Consider the following 15,650-nt stretch of genomic DNA (forward strand, 5'->3'; position numbering starts at 1 on the left):
GCACAATACATTTTTAGAGGTTTATATTCAAATTAAATTTAAAGCCTCACAAATGAAAAAAAAAGCGAAAGACATCAAAAAGTAAAAAAAAAACTGTATTAGCCAAGACGAGCATAGGTTATTCGCATTTGGTCTGCTGTGTCCTTATGAATGCCTGTAATCAATCAGGCAAAACAGCTCAGACGATTTATCATAACACAAAAAAAAAATAAAAAAATTGAAAATGTGAACTGTTGCAATAGGGGAAATATCATGAACATAGATAGATAGATCTCCTAGAACCTGCTTTCTGGGATTCCTCCCTGGATGTCAAAAACGTGATGGTGTAATGACTTCATGACGTGAAAGAATCACTGAATCATTTTTTAACCACTTCTTGGAAACGAATTGTTCTAAAGAACCGATTCGCACAAATGGCTCAGATTTCCCATCACTGGAGGGATGAGACCGTGGCAACGGCAGACCCCCTCCCTTGGAACAGTTTTATAAGCTCTTCCCTTCCTGTTGCAATCCGATTCAGATGTCCTGTTGCAATGTATATGATACAGACTGATTCAAACAAATAAAATCACTGAATGTTTGAACACTGTAAAAAGTGGCAAACGAGCAGAGCAATACATTTACTTTACTGGACGCAAAAAGACACCCGGAACTTTTATACGTCTCAGGCGCCTTACCGGACGGTTGATTGTGCTGCACAGGGAAACGTGCATGGACGACATTGAGATCTTATGAGAGGGGCAATCATGTATAAAAGATTATTAAATATATATCAGGTCCGAAATGGATTAATACATACGCAGAATACACGACTACCATCCACAAAATGTAAAGAGAAGGAGCGTTTTGCTCCTGTTGTCTGGTAAGTTACAGATTTAAGACACTGAGAGGTGACAGGTCTGATCAGATTGACTGGTGTTTGTGTGTCAAAATCTCAATCTCAAATTGAAATATCTCAGATATAAATAAAAGAAGACTTGATCAACATGCTCAATTTTCCATTCTCATGTTGATTGTGTTACTAATTATATAATTTGTTTTTCAAATTCTGAAAAAAAAAGTAATGTGAGAACTCATTTCATGAGATTTTTTCTTTCTTATTTTAGGGCCATGGGTGGAGCAAGGCCATTGGGAACCAGTAGCATATTTTTCAGTGAAAATAAAGAGAGCTCCACATCACTGTCAGAAGACAATGAAAAGAGACCAGAAGAGAATGAGGCTAATGCTGAGGTTAACAATGATGGACAGAAGAACACAAAAATTAATGAGGACAATAACATTTCAAATGCAATGTTGACATCACAGTTAGAGACTGAACCTGTGGTTAAACTTGAGGACAGCAAAAAGTTTGACAAGACAAAAACTGGGAAGGAGAGTCTTTTGGAGCTGCTGGGGGCAATGAAGGTGGAGGTCACAACCATACGTAAAATAAGACCCCCAAAGTTTCCAAGAATCAGTGAGAGGCCCGACCCAAAGCCCATGGAAAGCGTACAAAGCATGTTCCAGCATGCAACAGCTGAGGTTTTACAACAGCGGTGAGTTATACATGCATACAAGCATAATTCATAAATATGTAATGCTGGCACAAAAATACCTGTGATAAAAGCACTTCCATACATACAAAGAGCTAAATCGTATGATTAAGATTTATTAAATTATGGTTATATATTTAATGCATTTTATATTTTTAGTTTTGGACTAGCAAAAAATATCAACTCTGAAGTGAGAGTGGCAGCATTTTTCAGTTTTTGCTTGTATTTTAGTGAGACTTTGAATCCAACACTGGTTGCTGCAGCCTCTGCCGCTGCATCTACACTGCCAAACAGCCGTCAGGCGGAGTCAGAGCTCCTTCAGCAGCTGAGGAAACATGAAGCCATACCTGACACCCAGAGGAGAGCCGATGGACAGAACATAGGGTAGGGCTCGTTTCAGTTGTTGCTTGTCTTAAAGTCGCATTAAAATGGAAATTCATCCATTTTTTTTTTTAAGAGCTTGTAATTTTTAATCAAAATGTCCATAACTCGATCTTCTGGTGAAATGACAGACATCTCTCTGGTGACATGTTGCCGTCGGTCTTCTCCAATCCTTTTGTCAGCTTAAACTCCGCCCCTTTCTTAATATCAACTGCAATCTCGCATTTAGATCTGCCTCCATCCAATCGACAGCCAATGGATAGAACCTAGAAGTCACCGGCCAAAAATGTCTGAAATCTAGAAAAAAATAATAATAATAATCTGTCGCTCCTTCTGTTACATCACAACTTTAATTGCTTAAAAACACATGATTTTGTGAAAGTAAGATTTCATTTGTTGATATTGTATGGATATTGAAATGTAAATGTATGAAAGAGTCAAATAGGAAATAAAGTGTTACATGACTACATTTGTAGGAACCATTATTTGTCCTTTTTCTCTTTCAGAGACATAATTGCTGATATGAAAGTTGGAAAAAAGCAGAATGGCAGATCAAATGCCAGGCCTAGCAGCCAGATTCGTTTTGACGAGGACGGACAGGGATATACTCAAGACAGAGGCATCACTGGTGAACTTGATGCAGTTCGCACAAGGTAAAAAAAACCCCGCTTCCCTGAAATTATATTTTTGAATACAATACATTTTGCACTAACCATGTGCATTGTTTTGTTTTTAAAGGAAGAGTCCTTTCACTAGTAAGAGGCTGAACGTCTTCAATGCAGGTGCGGAGCAAGACTCATTGTCAGATCTGGGTAAGGAGAAGTTTTATGGCATTAACACATCTAAACTGGCATTTTTGAATATCTTCGGGTGAAACTAAGTGTATTTATTTACTCTGTCCTGTGCCTTGCTTTGAATGTTAGGCCCCACCCTTTGGGACATTGATCTAGCTAATCAAATTGTCCAAGCTACAAATCAGACGCCTCGGAATGGCTTTGAGGAGATGATCCAGTGGACCAAAGAGGGCAAACTTTGGCAATATCCAATCAACAATGAGGCTGGTGAGTTCCAATGCAGGAATAGGTTGCAATCTTCTCCCTGTTTTTAATCCTGTACATAATATAATTTTTTGGCACATGCAACTTTTTCAGGGCTGGAGGATGAGGCAAGTGTGCCCTTCCATGAGCATGTGTTTTTGGAGAAGCACCTTGATGAATCGTTCCCCCGGCAGGGTCCAGTCAGGCACTTCATGGAGCTTGTAATTACAGGCCTCGCGAAGAATCACCACCTCACGGTTCAACAGAAACAGGAGCATATCGCCTGGTTCAGAGACTACTTCCAGCAGAAAGACAATGTCCTGAAAGAAGCTGAGGCTTAACTTAAATGAGAATTGGAAAATGACAGATGATGCTTTTGGATTCAGCTGTACAGAATGCCCCAGAACCAGCTAGATCCTAACTGTACTAATAGTTAGTAAAACTGAAAACACAGTCATTAAGCAAGTGGAATTAATAATTGCATCCATAACCAGATTAAAAGACTGTATCATGGCTGTTGGTTCTTAATGGTTACTGTGCTATTATATACAATTTACAGAGATATATTAAAGCTGTTTTTCAATAAGTAGGTTGGATGTTGTAAATGCTGCTGGAATCAGTTTACTTGTGTGGTATTTCACAATACAAGTTGTTTCAAAGCAGCATAAAGAATTGTATCTTAATTCCCCAGTGAGAAAGATAATGATGATGAAGACCAGTATAAATTTCCTGACGTGGTTATGTTGTTATGAGAAAAAAATATGCGTTTCAAGAACTGGTTTTGGGTTAGGTTTAGTTTTTTTCCTTAGTTTTGATGTAAATTCAGATTTTGTTTCTTTTTTAAATGTGGGTGGGCAAGAGACCTATAACTAAAATCCTAAACCCTGTTGTTTATCTATGGCAGTGATACTCCTAAAAGTAAATAGGCCTGTTATTACATCTAAAACCTTACAGATTGCCATATCACCTCATTATGAATGAATAACTTCAACTTGCAACTACTATAAATATATCCAGAATTATCTACATACCGTTAGCCTCATAGCATAATTGCCTAAGTCATATTTCAATGTTTTTGGAAAACAAGACAAGTTTTGCAGCAGTGGTAGGACAGTAAAGTTAGGCAGATATCACAATTTGGCCAAAAAATGACTTAGGCAATTATGCTATGAGGCTAACGATACATAAACTCATATAAAACAATATTTCCAGTACAGCAAATCTCAATTGCTTGATTGTTTATATCATTTCCGTATGTAAACTGCTCTATCGCCAAATTTGGACAATTAGGCATAAATGTATAATAAACATTATCTGTAAAGCTGCTTTTAAACAAAGTTTATTTTAAAAAGCACTATGCAAATAAAAAAATTTACTTGAAAGAAACTATAGAGATTTCAGAATTTAAGGATATCAAGGTCTTATCAGAATTACCTTCCAGTGTCACTAAGGCCTCTTAAATAGTGTATTAAAAACAATAATTGTGTTTTCTTTAAGATCAATATAAATTATACTTATGAAGATCAAGATGTTTAAGTTAACACTAACAGTATGTTGTATGTAACCTTTAAGAATATATATATAACTTTGACCAATCCTGTTCCTCGAAAGTGACATCCCTGCACAGTTCAGCTCCAACCCTAATCAAACGCACCTGAACCAGATAGATAAGATCTTCAGGAACACTTGTGCTGCGTCCGATATAGCATAATAGGTAGCCTACTTATTTTGAATAAGTAACAAGTTCATGGCCACAAAAAAAAAGTATGTTTTATAGAGTATGCATGAGAGTGTGTGGTATGAATGTATTCCGGACGTACTACATTCGCTATGCTGTCATTTTCATGTGACCTACCAGTGTGTTTGTGTCACTTCACTGCCATTCGTAAATCCTCTCCCATGGCCTCAAGGGATAGTCAAGTGTCCATTGTATGCACACTTCAGTATCTCGCTGGAAGTTGTAGGTCATCTGGATACTTATTACTTTTATGAGTACTGTAAATTCTTTATAGTAGGGAAGAATGTAATTTCAGATGCACAGATTGGTGTTTGGACTGGAGCAGGGTTGGCACTGAACTCAGTAGGAAAGTAGTAAGTAAGTAGGCTACATTTTATTTATATAGCACATTTAAACATAGCAGAACTATCCAAAGTGCTGAACAAAGTAAAAAACAAATCGAATAAAACAGAACAGACAGAAACAGCAGCAAGATAATATTAAAATGCCAGGGAATAAAGATAGGTTTTCAATTTAGATTTAAAAATAGCAATTGACGGTGCAAGGCGGATGTCCAGAGGCAATTGGTTCCATAGACGGGGGGCGGCAACAGCAAAGGCTCTATCTCCCTTCGATTTTAGACGGGAGCGAGGAATAGATAAAAGAGCCCTGTCTGAAGATCTTAAAGATCTAGTGGATGACAGAGGAGCAATAAGATCTCTAAGATATAATGGAGCTTGATCATTAAGAGCTTTAAAAACAAGCAACAGAATTTTAAAATGAATCGGGAGCCAATGAAGTGAAGCTAAAATTGGGGTGATAAAATTGGTTGTCCCGGTCAGCAGCCTTGCAGCTGCATTTTGCACCATCTGGAGGTGTGCAAGTGATGATTGAGGAAGACCCAAGTACAATGAATTACAATAGTCCAAGCGCGAGGTAATAAAAGCATGAATGACCTTCTCCAAGTCTTGGAATGACAAAAATGACTTAAGTTTGGAAATTAACCGCAATTGATAAAAACGATTCTTTACAACAGAATTAATTTGTTTAGATAAACATAAATCTGAGTCAAGAATGACTCCAAGGTTCCTGACATGAGAGGAAACTGAAGGGAAATCGTTACCCAGCTCCTTAATGAGACTATTCCTCAGTTTTGGAGGGCCGAAGACAATGATTTCTGACTTGTCCTCATTAAGAAAATCACTATTATTAGACTATTGGATGACTGAAATACACAGGTGGGAAAGAACGGATAACTGCTGAGACATCATGAATGAGGAGGATATAAATGAATCACTATTTGTGACCTGACAATTCAAACACTTTCAAAGACCCAAGTCACAGAATTAATTTGTCTAAAATTTGTGTATATTCATGGAGTAAGGAAATCCTTTTAAATATCTGAACTCATAAAAATTTGTATTTTGCTTCACACAACTCGACACACGTCTGACAATTCCATTTTTATTCAAAGTGTCTGATTATAAAGAATGTACATATGGGTTTTGAGCTACACAAACAAAACTTTTCAGGGAAGTCATAATATCAACACATGGAGCTCAACTAATCAAACAAACCCTTCGGGCGGTTTTATCAAATGAAAGCTACTCAAAGCGTTCTACATGGATCATTTCACATGATAAGAGTCTTTTAACAGTCACTTTCAAAAAGCAGCTATTTAGACACTGATGTATAAAGTTAACTACATGTGGGAAAAAAAAGAATCCTAACCAAATCATTTTCACAAAATTATGGCAAAGAGAGCTTTTGTACAGGTTAAAGGTACATTACAAAAATGTAACATTAATCTTTGTTTTTGAAACTATAAAAGGACTAACGCACAGAATTAAATACCTTTATCTCTAAAGCACACCAAAGAAAATGGAAAACCAACTCCCAAAAAAACGATGCTATAAAAAAAAAAAAAGACTTTGGTGATCTTTGCCGTTTTTACAGAGATTAAACCAAACAGTTGTACAGCAGGAGATAAGGGAAGGTGAGGGTGTTGGGGAACTCCGTAGAGAGTCTCTACAGTAGACGACTTGCCTCGGCACATGCAATCTAAAAAATAACATTGAAAATACAAAAGTACATTAGCTGATGGAATTTTGGATATAATAGAAGTTAAATGGCTGAAGATTTGACAGTACAGTACAGAACACAAATTCAAATTAATTTGTGTGTGCAATATACAACTCACCATTCTGGTTTACCATCGACGATAGCTAGTGGCTTGACGCTGGTGGGGTACTTTATGCCGCAACGTCTGCAAGTTCTTGTACTTTGACATGATACTTTGACTCTTTTTGAAGACAGGCTTCTGATTGAAGGGTGGTCTTGGAATTAAAGAGCCCTTAGGGAACACAAAAAAATATTTTGCATTTATTTGGAATGTGGATGGAAACACCACATAAGCTAAAATGATTCAAATCAAGCCTACTACAAAGACTACAACAATTAATCATGTATTATAGTTATTATTATTCAGTGTTGGAACTAAGACTGATACCAGCAAGCATCACTTACCATTAAGGGTTTCCTAAGAACTCCATCAGGAGCTGGTCCCCTCTTCACTCCAACAGTTGAGCGGAAATTAGGTCTCTAAGTAAAGAAGAAGAATGTCTCACTACAAATCAGAAATGAACCGATACCTGTACTCGGGCGTCGGTCCGATACTGTGCTCACGTACTCATAAAACTACCCCGATACAACCGCACCCGATACCACTTTAAGGTGCCGTTCACATATCGCGTCTAAAAACACGTGAAAAGGCGCAGCTCCTCTTTTCCACAAGCGCTTGCGCTCCCGTGGCGTCTGTCGTTGCTATGCAACCATGAACATAGGCGTGCCTGGAAAAAAACACTAAAAAAAGCTTCTATTATGAGCGTGCTTGCCGCGTGCCTACATTTGAAATAATGATTTTGCACACGCAAAAAACGCGATATGCGAACGGCCCCTTATGGCAACGAGACATTAGCCTAACCTCTCGTCAGTTGAGCAGGTAGTCAGAGGAGTAATGTCAGCCGTTTGGAGATATTTTAATATAAGCGATGATGATAAAAGTAGAGCAGACTGTAAACAATGCTCCGCTAAATTGTCAAGAGGAGGGGTGACAGGTGAGAATAGCTCATTTAACAAGCAATTTGATTATACAAGTTGTATATTTACTTTGTTACAGCCAGAAAGTGAAAAACGTGATGAAAATAAAACATTGTTAGAAGAACTGTATGGTATTAAGTACTCATATCGGTACTTGGTATCGGCAAGTACTCAAATGTAAGTACTTGTACTGAAAAAAAAGTGGTATCGGTGCATCCCTACTACAAATACCTATAACAAAAATGACTAACAAGGAAGAATCAGAGAGTGATTTAAAACTAGAGTAAAACAAGAAATGCTTTCACTTCCAAAGCACCCTTGATGAGAACAAGTCTACATTTTAAGAATTTCATTACCTGAAATGAAGCAGGCTTCCTCAGGTTTTTTTCTGGACTTCTAGAAGACCTAAAAATGTTAAAAAATATATATATATATTGTAGAAGGTTGCATTTAGCACATTTGTTACAGTTTAGCAGCTGTAAACGACTAAGTTGTAAAAAAACTACTCAAACGCTGTATTATGCATGCCAGGTAAGTAGTGACAATGTCACTTTATAAAGAAACTACACGCCTATAGACTCAACACATAAGCATGCGCATGAGGTCACCGTTTTCACAAATTTGCGTTTTTGTAAATCGCAGTTGTGTAAACGAATAGCCAAAATGCATAAAAAGTTTTCTGTTTTAACCTGAAAATAATTTTGTAACCATCCCCCCAAAATAAAGTTAATTTACCGTCTTTCTTTCTGTTCCTGTGAAGAACTTGTAGGACTTTGTAGCTTGGTGAAGCGTTCATTCAGTGTTAAATTTCCATGAGATTCTGATTCCTCTGGGAGAGGAAGAACATTTAGAACTTGCATGCAGAGATTTGATACTAGCATATTGCAACAGCATAAATTATTTGCAAATCATTCAAAACTATGATAGTAGTGTCAGACTTTTACCAGACTTGTTCTTGGGTGCCTTATTCCTCCAAGGTGCATTGTTCTTAGAACTAGTACTGGGTTTGTGCCCTGCCTCCCAATGGGAAACCACAACAAGGTCACGTGAAAGCCGCCTGTCTATTGGTGAGGAGCTGAAAAGAAAGTCAACGAGGCATGTGAACAAGTGATCCATATCATCTGGACGCTTAAGCATGGAATAAAATGTCATATTAAACGGCATCATCAAATATTCAAAGAAAGCAGAAGGCATGCACAAATATTATCTGATTTCAAAGTGTAATAAACTTGTGCCTTGTGAACTGAGGAGGGAAAATGTTGCATTTCAAACTAAATTACTCAAACATTCACAGTCCTCAAGAACCCAATTGTATTGTTGCAAATGCAGAAGGACCAATGATGGATTACTACATGGGTACTTACAGCAAAGCAAGCCCATCATCTCCATGCTTCAGTTTGAATTGGTAGATTAATTTTCCCTGATTCACCTTGACATTTAGCAGCCTTCCTTTCGCTAATGTGAATAACAGATATTGGCAGACTGAATGAGTGGCCTGAAGAACGCCGTGTAGGAATCATGTTATGCTCCAAAAAGTTAACAGATTGGCAGGTGAGCACTTCCTTTTCATCCAGACTTGACATGCCAGATACATTCCTCTTAACCTATCCTTTCATACTGGATTAGATGTATTTGGAGAACACTTCTTGCTGGAAAACATATTTCATGATATAAAAGCTGGTTTGCAGCTCTGGATTCTGCAGTGACATTGAGGTAAAGTTTCGATGAAAGGATCTTCCGAATGCTGGACTGATTTCTCAAGAATTTGTTGGCCGGTTGTCTTGCAAAACCTTCAAACTACATGGTCTGCGGAAAGACATTCATCAACCTCTTCCATGTGCATTTTCATCTTCACTTAACAGGTAGGCATTTAAAATTACTTGGACAATTCTTCAGTTGCAGAACTTCTAATGAGGGTCACTACAAATTAATGGTTGGCATTTTGGTAAGCATGTTTCATTAGGCATATATGGATCAGGTTTTTAACATCAGTACAACTCCGACATGCTGCCATTTCAGTCAGTGGGTTGGATGGATGTGGAGTTACAGGTGATCCCTGCTTGTCGATGTCAATGCTGCAATGCCAAGTATATAAAAGCATTTAAGGGCATAAATCTTTCATAAATACCAACAGAGAACTGCAGTTATGGAGGAGGGATGTGGCAGGGGAGAACATCCATTTTGTTCCCATCTCGTTGATCCGTCATGGAAGAAAGTGCACGCAAGACTTCCTTCTTATAGTAGTTCTCACACGACGAGGCCTCTTTTCAGGTGCAGTTTCAAGGAACTTCTGGGGTTATTGGAGATGAGAGTTTTATTCTTTGACCATGATCATGGGATTAGATGCAGACAAAATCTTACATTATTCTATTAAGGGACGGTACATGGTGACTCGTTCAATGGAGTTCTTTTTCTTCTTGCAATCAAATCTGGTTTCCACTCAAACAGTTAAAGAGTCAATCTGTTTCTTCATCCAGCCAGCCAATCATCTAAATTCTTCTTAGGGAATAACTTCTCGTGATACATCAACAGTGTCTTAATGTCATAACTTCCGAAATAGAGCTTGCCTGTTTTTTCTCCATTGAAAATGTCCTTCATGTTTCCATTTTCCAAGACATCCTATCCCATGTCCATGAGACGTAGCCATGAGAGATAGAATTTTGCTCATGTTACTGCAGTTAGTTGCATATTGAGGCAGAGCATTGTAGGTATAACAGGACAGACCATCCTTCTGCAAACACTTACAGATTACGGCTTAAAAACCATTTCCCTCCCTGGAAGACATTTTAAACATCTCTTCTGGGTTAAAGTCGATCTGGATGCATCATTGTGGGACACATGGCATTTGACTTTTGGAACAAAAAGGACTGCAATTGTGAAACTTTTGAAAGACCACTTGCTCAGACTTATCTCATATTCTCTTGACAAGCACAGAGGTATTCTGGACAACGACAGGTTTAACATCATACTGTTGACAAAAATGAGGAAAACAGGCACGATTTTCTTTTTTCTCTCCTCATCCATCTCATCTGACAAGGTGATACCCCTTTGATGAAAGTTGTGCCATTGAAAAACAGGAAGCTTGACCTTCTAAACATCACGCGCCCATTGCCACAGTGTGAGGGGTAATACCATACCTGTGTGCGCTCACAGAGCGACGGGATTCCACCTTTGTTTCGGAGTCCCTCTCAGGCTCTGCGGTCTTGGAGTCTGTGTTGGGGGATGACTCTCTGGATGACGGCATCTTTTTGAGCGGTATCTTGCGTGGTGGCACTCCTGAAGAATCTTTGCCATTCTTTGGAGCTGTCTGAGGCTTGGGTTTCTGGAGTCTGTCCGAGATTCTTGGTGGGGGCAGTTTGAACCGGGCCACTGACTCTGCTCTAAAATTTCGTGCTTTTAGCAGTCGACTCTTATCATTGAGGGACAAACCACGACCACGGAAGCCCCTGAGAGGAAGAGGTCTCACTGATAATTCCCTGCGGAAACGCTTTGGCGGCCCATGCTCAAAACCACTTGATGACGGCGGACGCCTGAAATCTTCACTCTTCCTCTTGAATGGCCGCCCAATGGGCCTTTCCTGAGGTCGCAGAGGTGGATAAGGTCTGAGCGAGAAGCCAGATGGGGGTGGGCCTAGTCTTCGTGCCGGTGATCTGTAAGGGGGCCGAGAGTGTGGACTTCCCCCTCTTCCGTGTGCCCATTCCATGCTGGGGCGCCGAGACTCTCTTCCAACCTCTCCATGCGGCCCACGTTGATCTCTCTCTGCAGACCACCTACATATCCATTACAAACAATACAAACATGTGGGTTATAATGCCAGTTTGTGCTGCTTGAGCTGTGTGGAAGCTCTTAAATTTTTATCAATTTAGATCCAGCCCCAGGCTGCTGAATGCCATAACTTCTGTGCCAGTAAAACTTAAAGGTGAAAAAGCCTCAAATTGTTTTACAATTTCTCCAGACAGACTTTCACTTTATGAGCTTTATCATTAGATCCTGTGGTACTTTACACTGACAGAAAGCTGAAGGAAGCTGGGATTTACTCTCACCACCCTGCAGTGTACTGGACTTTGCAATCTAACACATAACCGTATATTTACTTTACCCAGCCTTCACAGCTTCATTCTTGTACCTCTCTGGATATGAACTCCTTCCATGAAACTCTCTGGGTTTTCTATGGGGTGGGCCGGAGAGCCTTGAATCACCACCAGGAGGGTGAGGATAACCTCCGCGGCCATTCCAGTGGTGGCCACCAAGTGCTGGTCGGCCAAAGGGCCTGTCGCGAGGTGCAGGGCACCAGCTCCTGTCATGCTCCTGAGGGCTTGGGCGTCGCTGGGGACCCCTGAAGGAACTATGCGGTGAAGGAACCCGTCTTTCTGATGGAGGGCCATGGAAATGGCGAGATGGAGATGTGTGGCTAGGGTGATTTCCATGGAAGAGTGGTGCTCTGTGGCTAGGCGGTCCATGCATAGGACCATGAGGGGACTGTCTGTGCTGGACTGGGGGAGGACGGCTTGAGCGGGGTGGAGAAGGCCTCCTGCGGCCCCGCTGTGAATCCTGTGAGCCGGGATAAGGATGGAAGTGATCCTGGTTCTGCATCCACTGTCCGTGTGGTCGCTCTCTGCGTTCACCCATGAGCGAGGGCCTTTTGGGGTATGACTGTGGTCCGGTACTGTTGTTATCTCTCCAACTTGGTGGGGCTTTTCCAGGAGGTCCTCTGAAACCTCTCTGGCTTCTTGAAGGGGGGCCAAATCGCCCTTCGTGATTCATGCTTCTGTTGTTGTCAGAGAAAGGCCTGCATGAGAAACAAATGTGAAATTGAGTCACCATTATATTGATAATTAGGTAGACATATCAGAATTAAATAGTATATAAAATATAAATATCACATCTACAGCAATGTACTACCTGTGTTTGGAACGAGGAGATCCTGAGTGTGGTCTTACCATTTTTCAGCTTTTCACCTATCTTCAGTGAAAAAAAAGAAGAAATATTACACATCCAGTTTATGTACACTAATGACAGAATAAGACTGGCATAAAAACAGCAAAATAAAGGGGAAAACAGAAATATTTTTACTGAGGCTTGTAAAAGCAATGTAAAAATAAGACTAGTAGTATAATGCCAACAAGTTCCAGCATTATTCTTTGAATAACAAATCTAGTGCTGTCAAGTAATCAGCATGTGTATTACATGCCAATCTTTCTGGAATTTAAATCATCAAAAGGTACATATACACACTGACCCAGATAATAGTTTGAGGTCTTTGTTAATTTAGTCATTTACATTTTAAAAACCCTTTAAATATGTACAACATGCGGCTGTCTAACCTGATCGATATTTTTACAGACCAAACTACAATGAATTAAACTACTAAATGCGTTTTAATCCCATGATACTTTTGCCCTGTCAGTCATGTTCCAGGGACATAAAGACCGAATGAATAAGATGCAACTTAAAATGCAGGGTTTTTAGCAGCTTCATATAAAATACTGAAACAAAGCATGGTCCTTGGTTAAATTATGTAGGAATCAAACGAATTTAGACTGGGTCGACGACACCACATTCTTTGGCCTACATGAACGCGTGTCTCTGGGCAGACAAGGCCGTGAGTTTCACATTCAGAAGGGTAATTAGAAACAAATGTAACAACAAGTTTAACTGGTAACATTACACATATAAAACTATAAAATATATAAAATAATCGATGCAAGGTTATACTGAATACTAAAACACATCAAAGTTAAGTCAAACAGCCTCTTCCGTTTTCAACGTTAATGCGAAACTACGACAAATAGAAACCATTTTCCATTAGTCTAAATAACATCAAGCAACAGCATTAGTTATCAATTTTAATTCCGTTTATATTTTTAATTCCGAAGAAGTTGACCACCGGCTGAGTTGTTTTGACATACCCAAGGTTGTACGATACGGAAAACAGTTAACGTTACCCAATTCTAGCTCATCGACAAAAGCTTAGCCGTGAAAGCTAACAAACGTCTTCCGTTACACGTCGTTCCACATCTGACCGAAACTGAACCGTATGCTTTCAAAACTAACACCAATCCGTCACTTTCGTCGTTACATCGAAGTCGTTCCGTCGAAATGGTCGAATCCTCTTGTAAAATTACATTCACGCCGAACCGAACAGCTGCAGCCGTGACGTCAACAACCGAGCAGGGCGCGTTCACGTTGGGACAGGAACTGACTGGTTTAATCTCGACTGTGGCCGTGACGCAAAAATCCAACAGGAGGGGGGCGCCATTGTGCCAAAATCGTTCTTTGAAAATATAATTTACTAAAACTTTCTAAATAATAAACAATTATGTAAAATTATGACATTAAACATTTTTATGTAACTTTTTAAGATGGATGTGGGAAGCATTCTGGGGCACAGAACAGAAAAAGGGAAAAAGATAAGCTTAAAGGTCCTTGCACACTGAGTCCGAAACTTTCGCATTCGTTTTTTCGTATTCGTCATTCGGCTGTGAATTGTCAAAACGCCTCTCAAAATACTTGCTACGGATTCGAACCCATAGACACCGTTACCATAGAAACGGGCTCCTACCCTTTTGGGCGTCGTCATGTGTCATAATTTATGATCAAAACCTTTTCTAATCTTGACAAAACACATAGGCTATTGTCAGAAAGGTCTAATTCTCACCATGTTCTTGCTTTATTAGCATTTTGTTTCATTTAGTCAACGACATTAAAATATCATTAAAATAATAAAAAATAATATTAAGATATTAAAATATCTTATTGGAATTGAAACAGTAAAAGGCATGGTGGGCATAACCTGAGGCATTTGATGAGAGAGTTGTCATCAAATGTCACTCTGTTCATTTCTGAAACCTCTTGTCTCTGTCAATGACATGTAACAGGGGCACATTTATCAACGAAACCTCTTCTTTTTTTTTCTCAGATAGGAGAGAGTCTTTTCTCTTTATTACCACAGACCAACACACAGGTTAAAATAAGTGAACATGATATAGCCTACATTTTATTACACTCCACTTGTCCTATAGGCCTCCAGACTGTGGTATATGTGGTATGAGGATATACTGTTTTAAGGTACTGGATTGATGTGAATTGACTTTAGTAAATGAAAAACAAGTTGGTATATTTTTCTTGTTTCTGTATAATGCATAATTTAAAAGCTTAGTTCACCCAAATTATTTTATTCTGTCATCATTTACTCACCCTAATATCATTCCAAACCTGTATGACCAAACCTGTGTGTTCATCTTTGAAACACAAATCGCATATTTGTAATTAAACCCCAGGAGTTTTCTGTCCTTCGGTTGAAGTGTACATGGAAAGCCAATGCAATGAAATCTTTGCAATTCCAAAAAAAAGAAAGAAAAGAGAAAAATGAATGTAATCTGGACGTACTACATTCGCCATGCTGTCATTATCATGTGACCTATCATCTGTTGCATCGCTACACTGTCATTCACAAATCCTCTCCCGTGGCCTCATGGGATTAAGTATGCACATCGTATGCACACTTCAGAATCTCGCTGGAAAAAGTAGGTCATCCAGGTAGTTTTTGCCTACTCTTTCATGAGTATGAATTTGGACATACTTTTGTCACATACTGTTTTTCACCAACTATAGGGAAGTATGTGATTTCGGATGCAGCCCATGAAGTTGACAGAGAAAGTGAATGATCCAACGTGATCCATGATCCATGGTACCAACAAAGCCTGATTGGATTGGTTTGGTTTTGTCATCTTGAAACTAATCCTTTAACCATGAGTTTGTTGAACTACAATACCATCATGATATAGGCCCCAGGTCTTTCAGGATACTTTTTTTTTTTTTTCTGTAGATACAGAACCCGGTCCAGATGATTACAGATTATCAGAGAGATATGAATCCTGGTGG

The 15,650-nt window shown here is 39.2% G+C and overlaps 2 protein-coding genes across 4 annotated transcripts; one reads left to right on the plus strand and one right to left on the minus strand.

The window, feature by feature from the left end:
• The first annotated feature begins 513 nt into the window (after nucleotides 1–513).
• Nucleotides 514–4,276, plus strand: mrps31 (mitochondrial ribosomal protein S31). The gene is made up of 7 exons (XM_084414081.1): nucleotides 514–862; nucleotides 1,107–1,535; nucleotides 1,764–1,916; nucleotides 2,420–2,566; nucleotides 2,652–2,725; nucleotides 2,837–2,974; nucleotides 3,065–4,276. Exons 1-7 carry the CDS (start codon nucleotides 732–734, stop codon nucleotides 3,289–3,291), a joined length of 1,299 nt encoding a protein of 432 aa, XP_084270207.1. The 5' UTR covers nucleotides 514–731; the 3' UTR covers nucleotides 3,292–4,276.
• Nucleotides 4,277–6,117: 1,841 nt separating this feature from the next.
• On the minus strand, nucleotides 6,118–13,957 carry LOC311293862 (uncharacterized protein). 3 transcript variants are annotated; one of them, XM_084414388.1, is made up of 10 exons: nucleotides 13,712–13,957; nucleotides 12,669–12,728; nucleotides 11,893–12,555; nucleotides 10,904–11,536; nucleotides 8,711–8,841; nucleotides 8,502–8,586; nucleotides 8,123–8,171; nucleotides 7,194–7,268; nucleotides 6,868–7,020; nucleotides 6,118–6,728 (listed from the first exon to the last, which is right to left on the minus strand). In XM_084414388.1, exons 2-9 carry the CDS (start codon nucleotides 12,707–12,709, stop codon nucleotides 6,877–6,879), a joined length of 1,821 nt encoding a protein of 606 aa, XP_084270514.1. In that variant the 5' UTR covers nucleotides 12,710–12,728; nucleotides 13,712–13,957; the 3' UTR covers nucleotides 6,118–6,728; nucleotides 6,868–6,876. The 3 variants fall into 3 exon arrangements, with proteins under 3 accessions (XP_084270514.1, XP_084270512.1, XP_084270513.1); XM_084414386.1 differs by having other exon boundaries at nucleotides 8,502–8,595; XM_084414387.1 differs by having other exon boundaries at nucleotides 8,502–8,595; nucleotides 13,676–13,957.
• Nucleotides 13,958–15,650: the final 1,693 nt, after the last annotated feature.

The sequence above is a fragment of the Rutilus rutilus genome (assembly GCF_951802725.1).
Source record: "Rutilus rutilus genome assembly, chromosome: 7".
NCBI lineage: Eukaryota > Metazoa > Chordata > Actinopteri > Cypriniformes > Leuciscidae > Rutilus > Rutilus rutilus.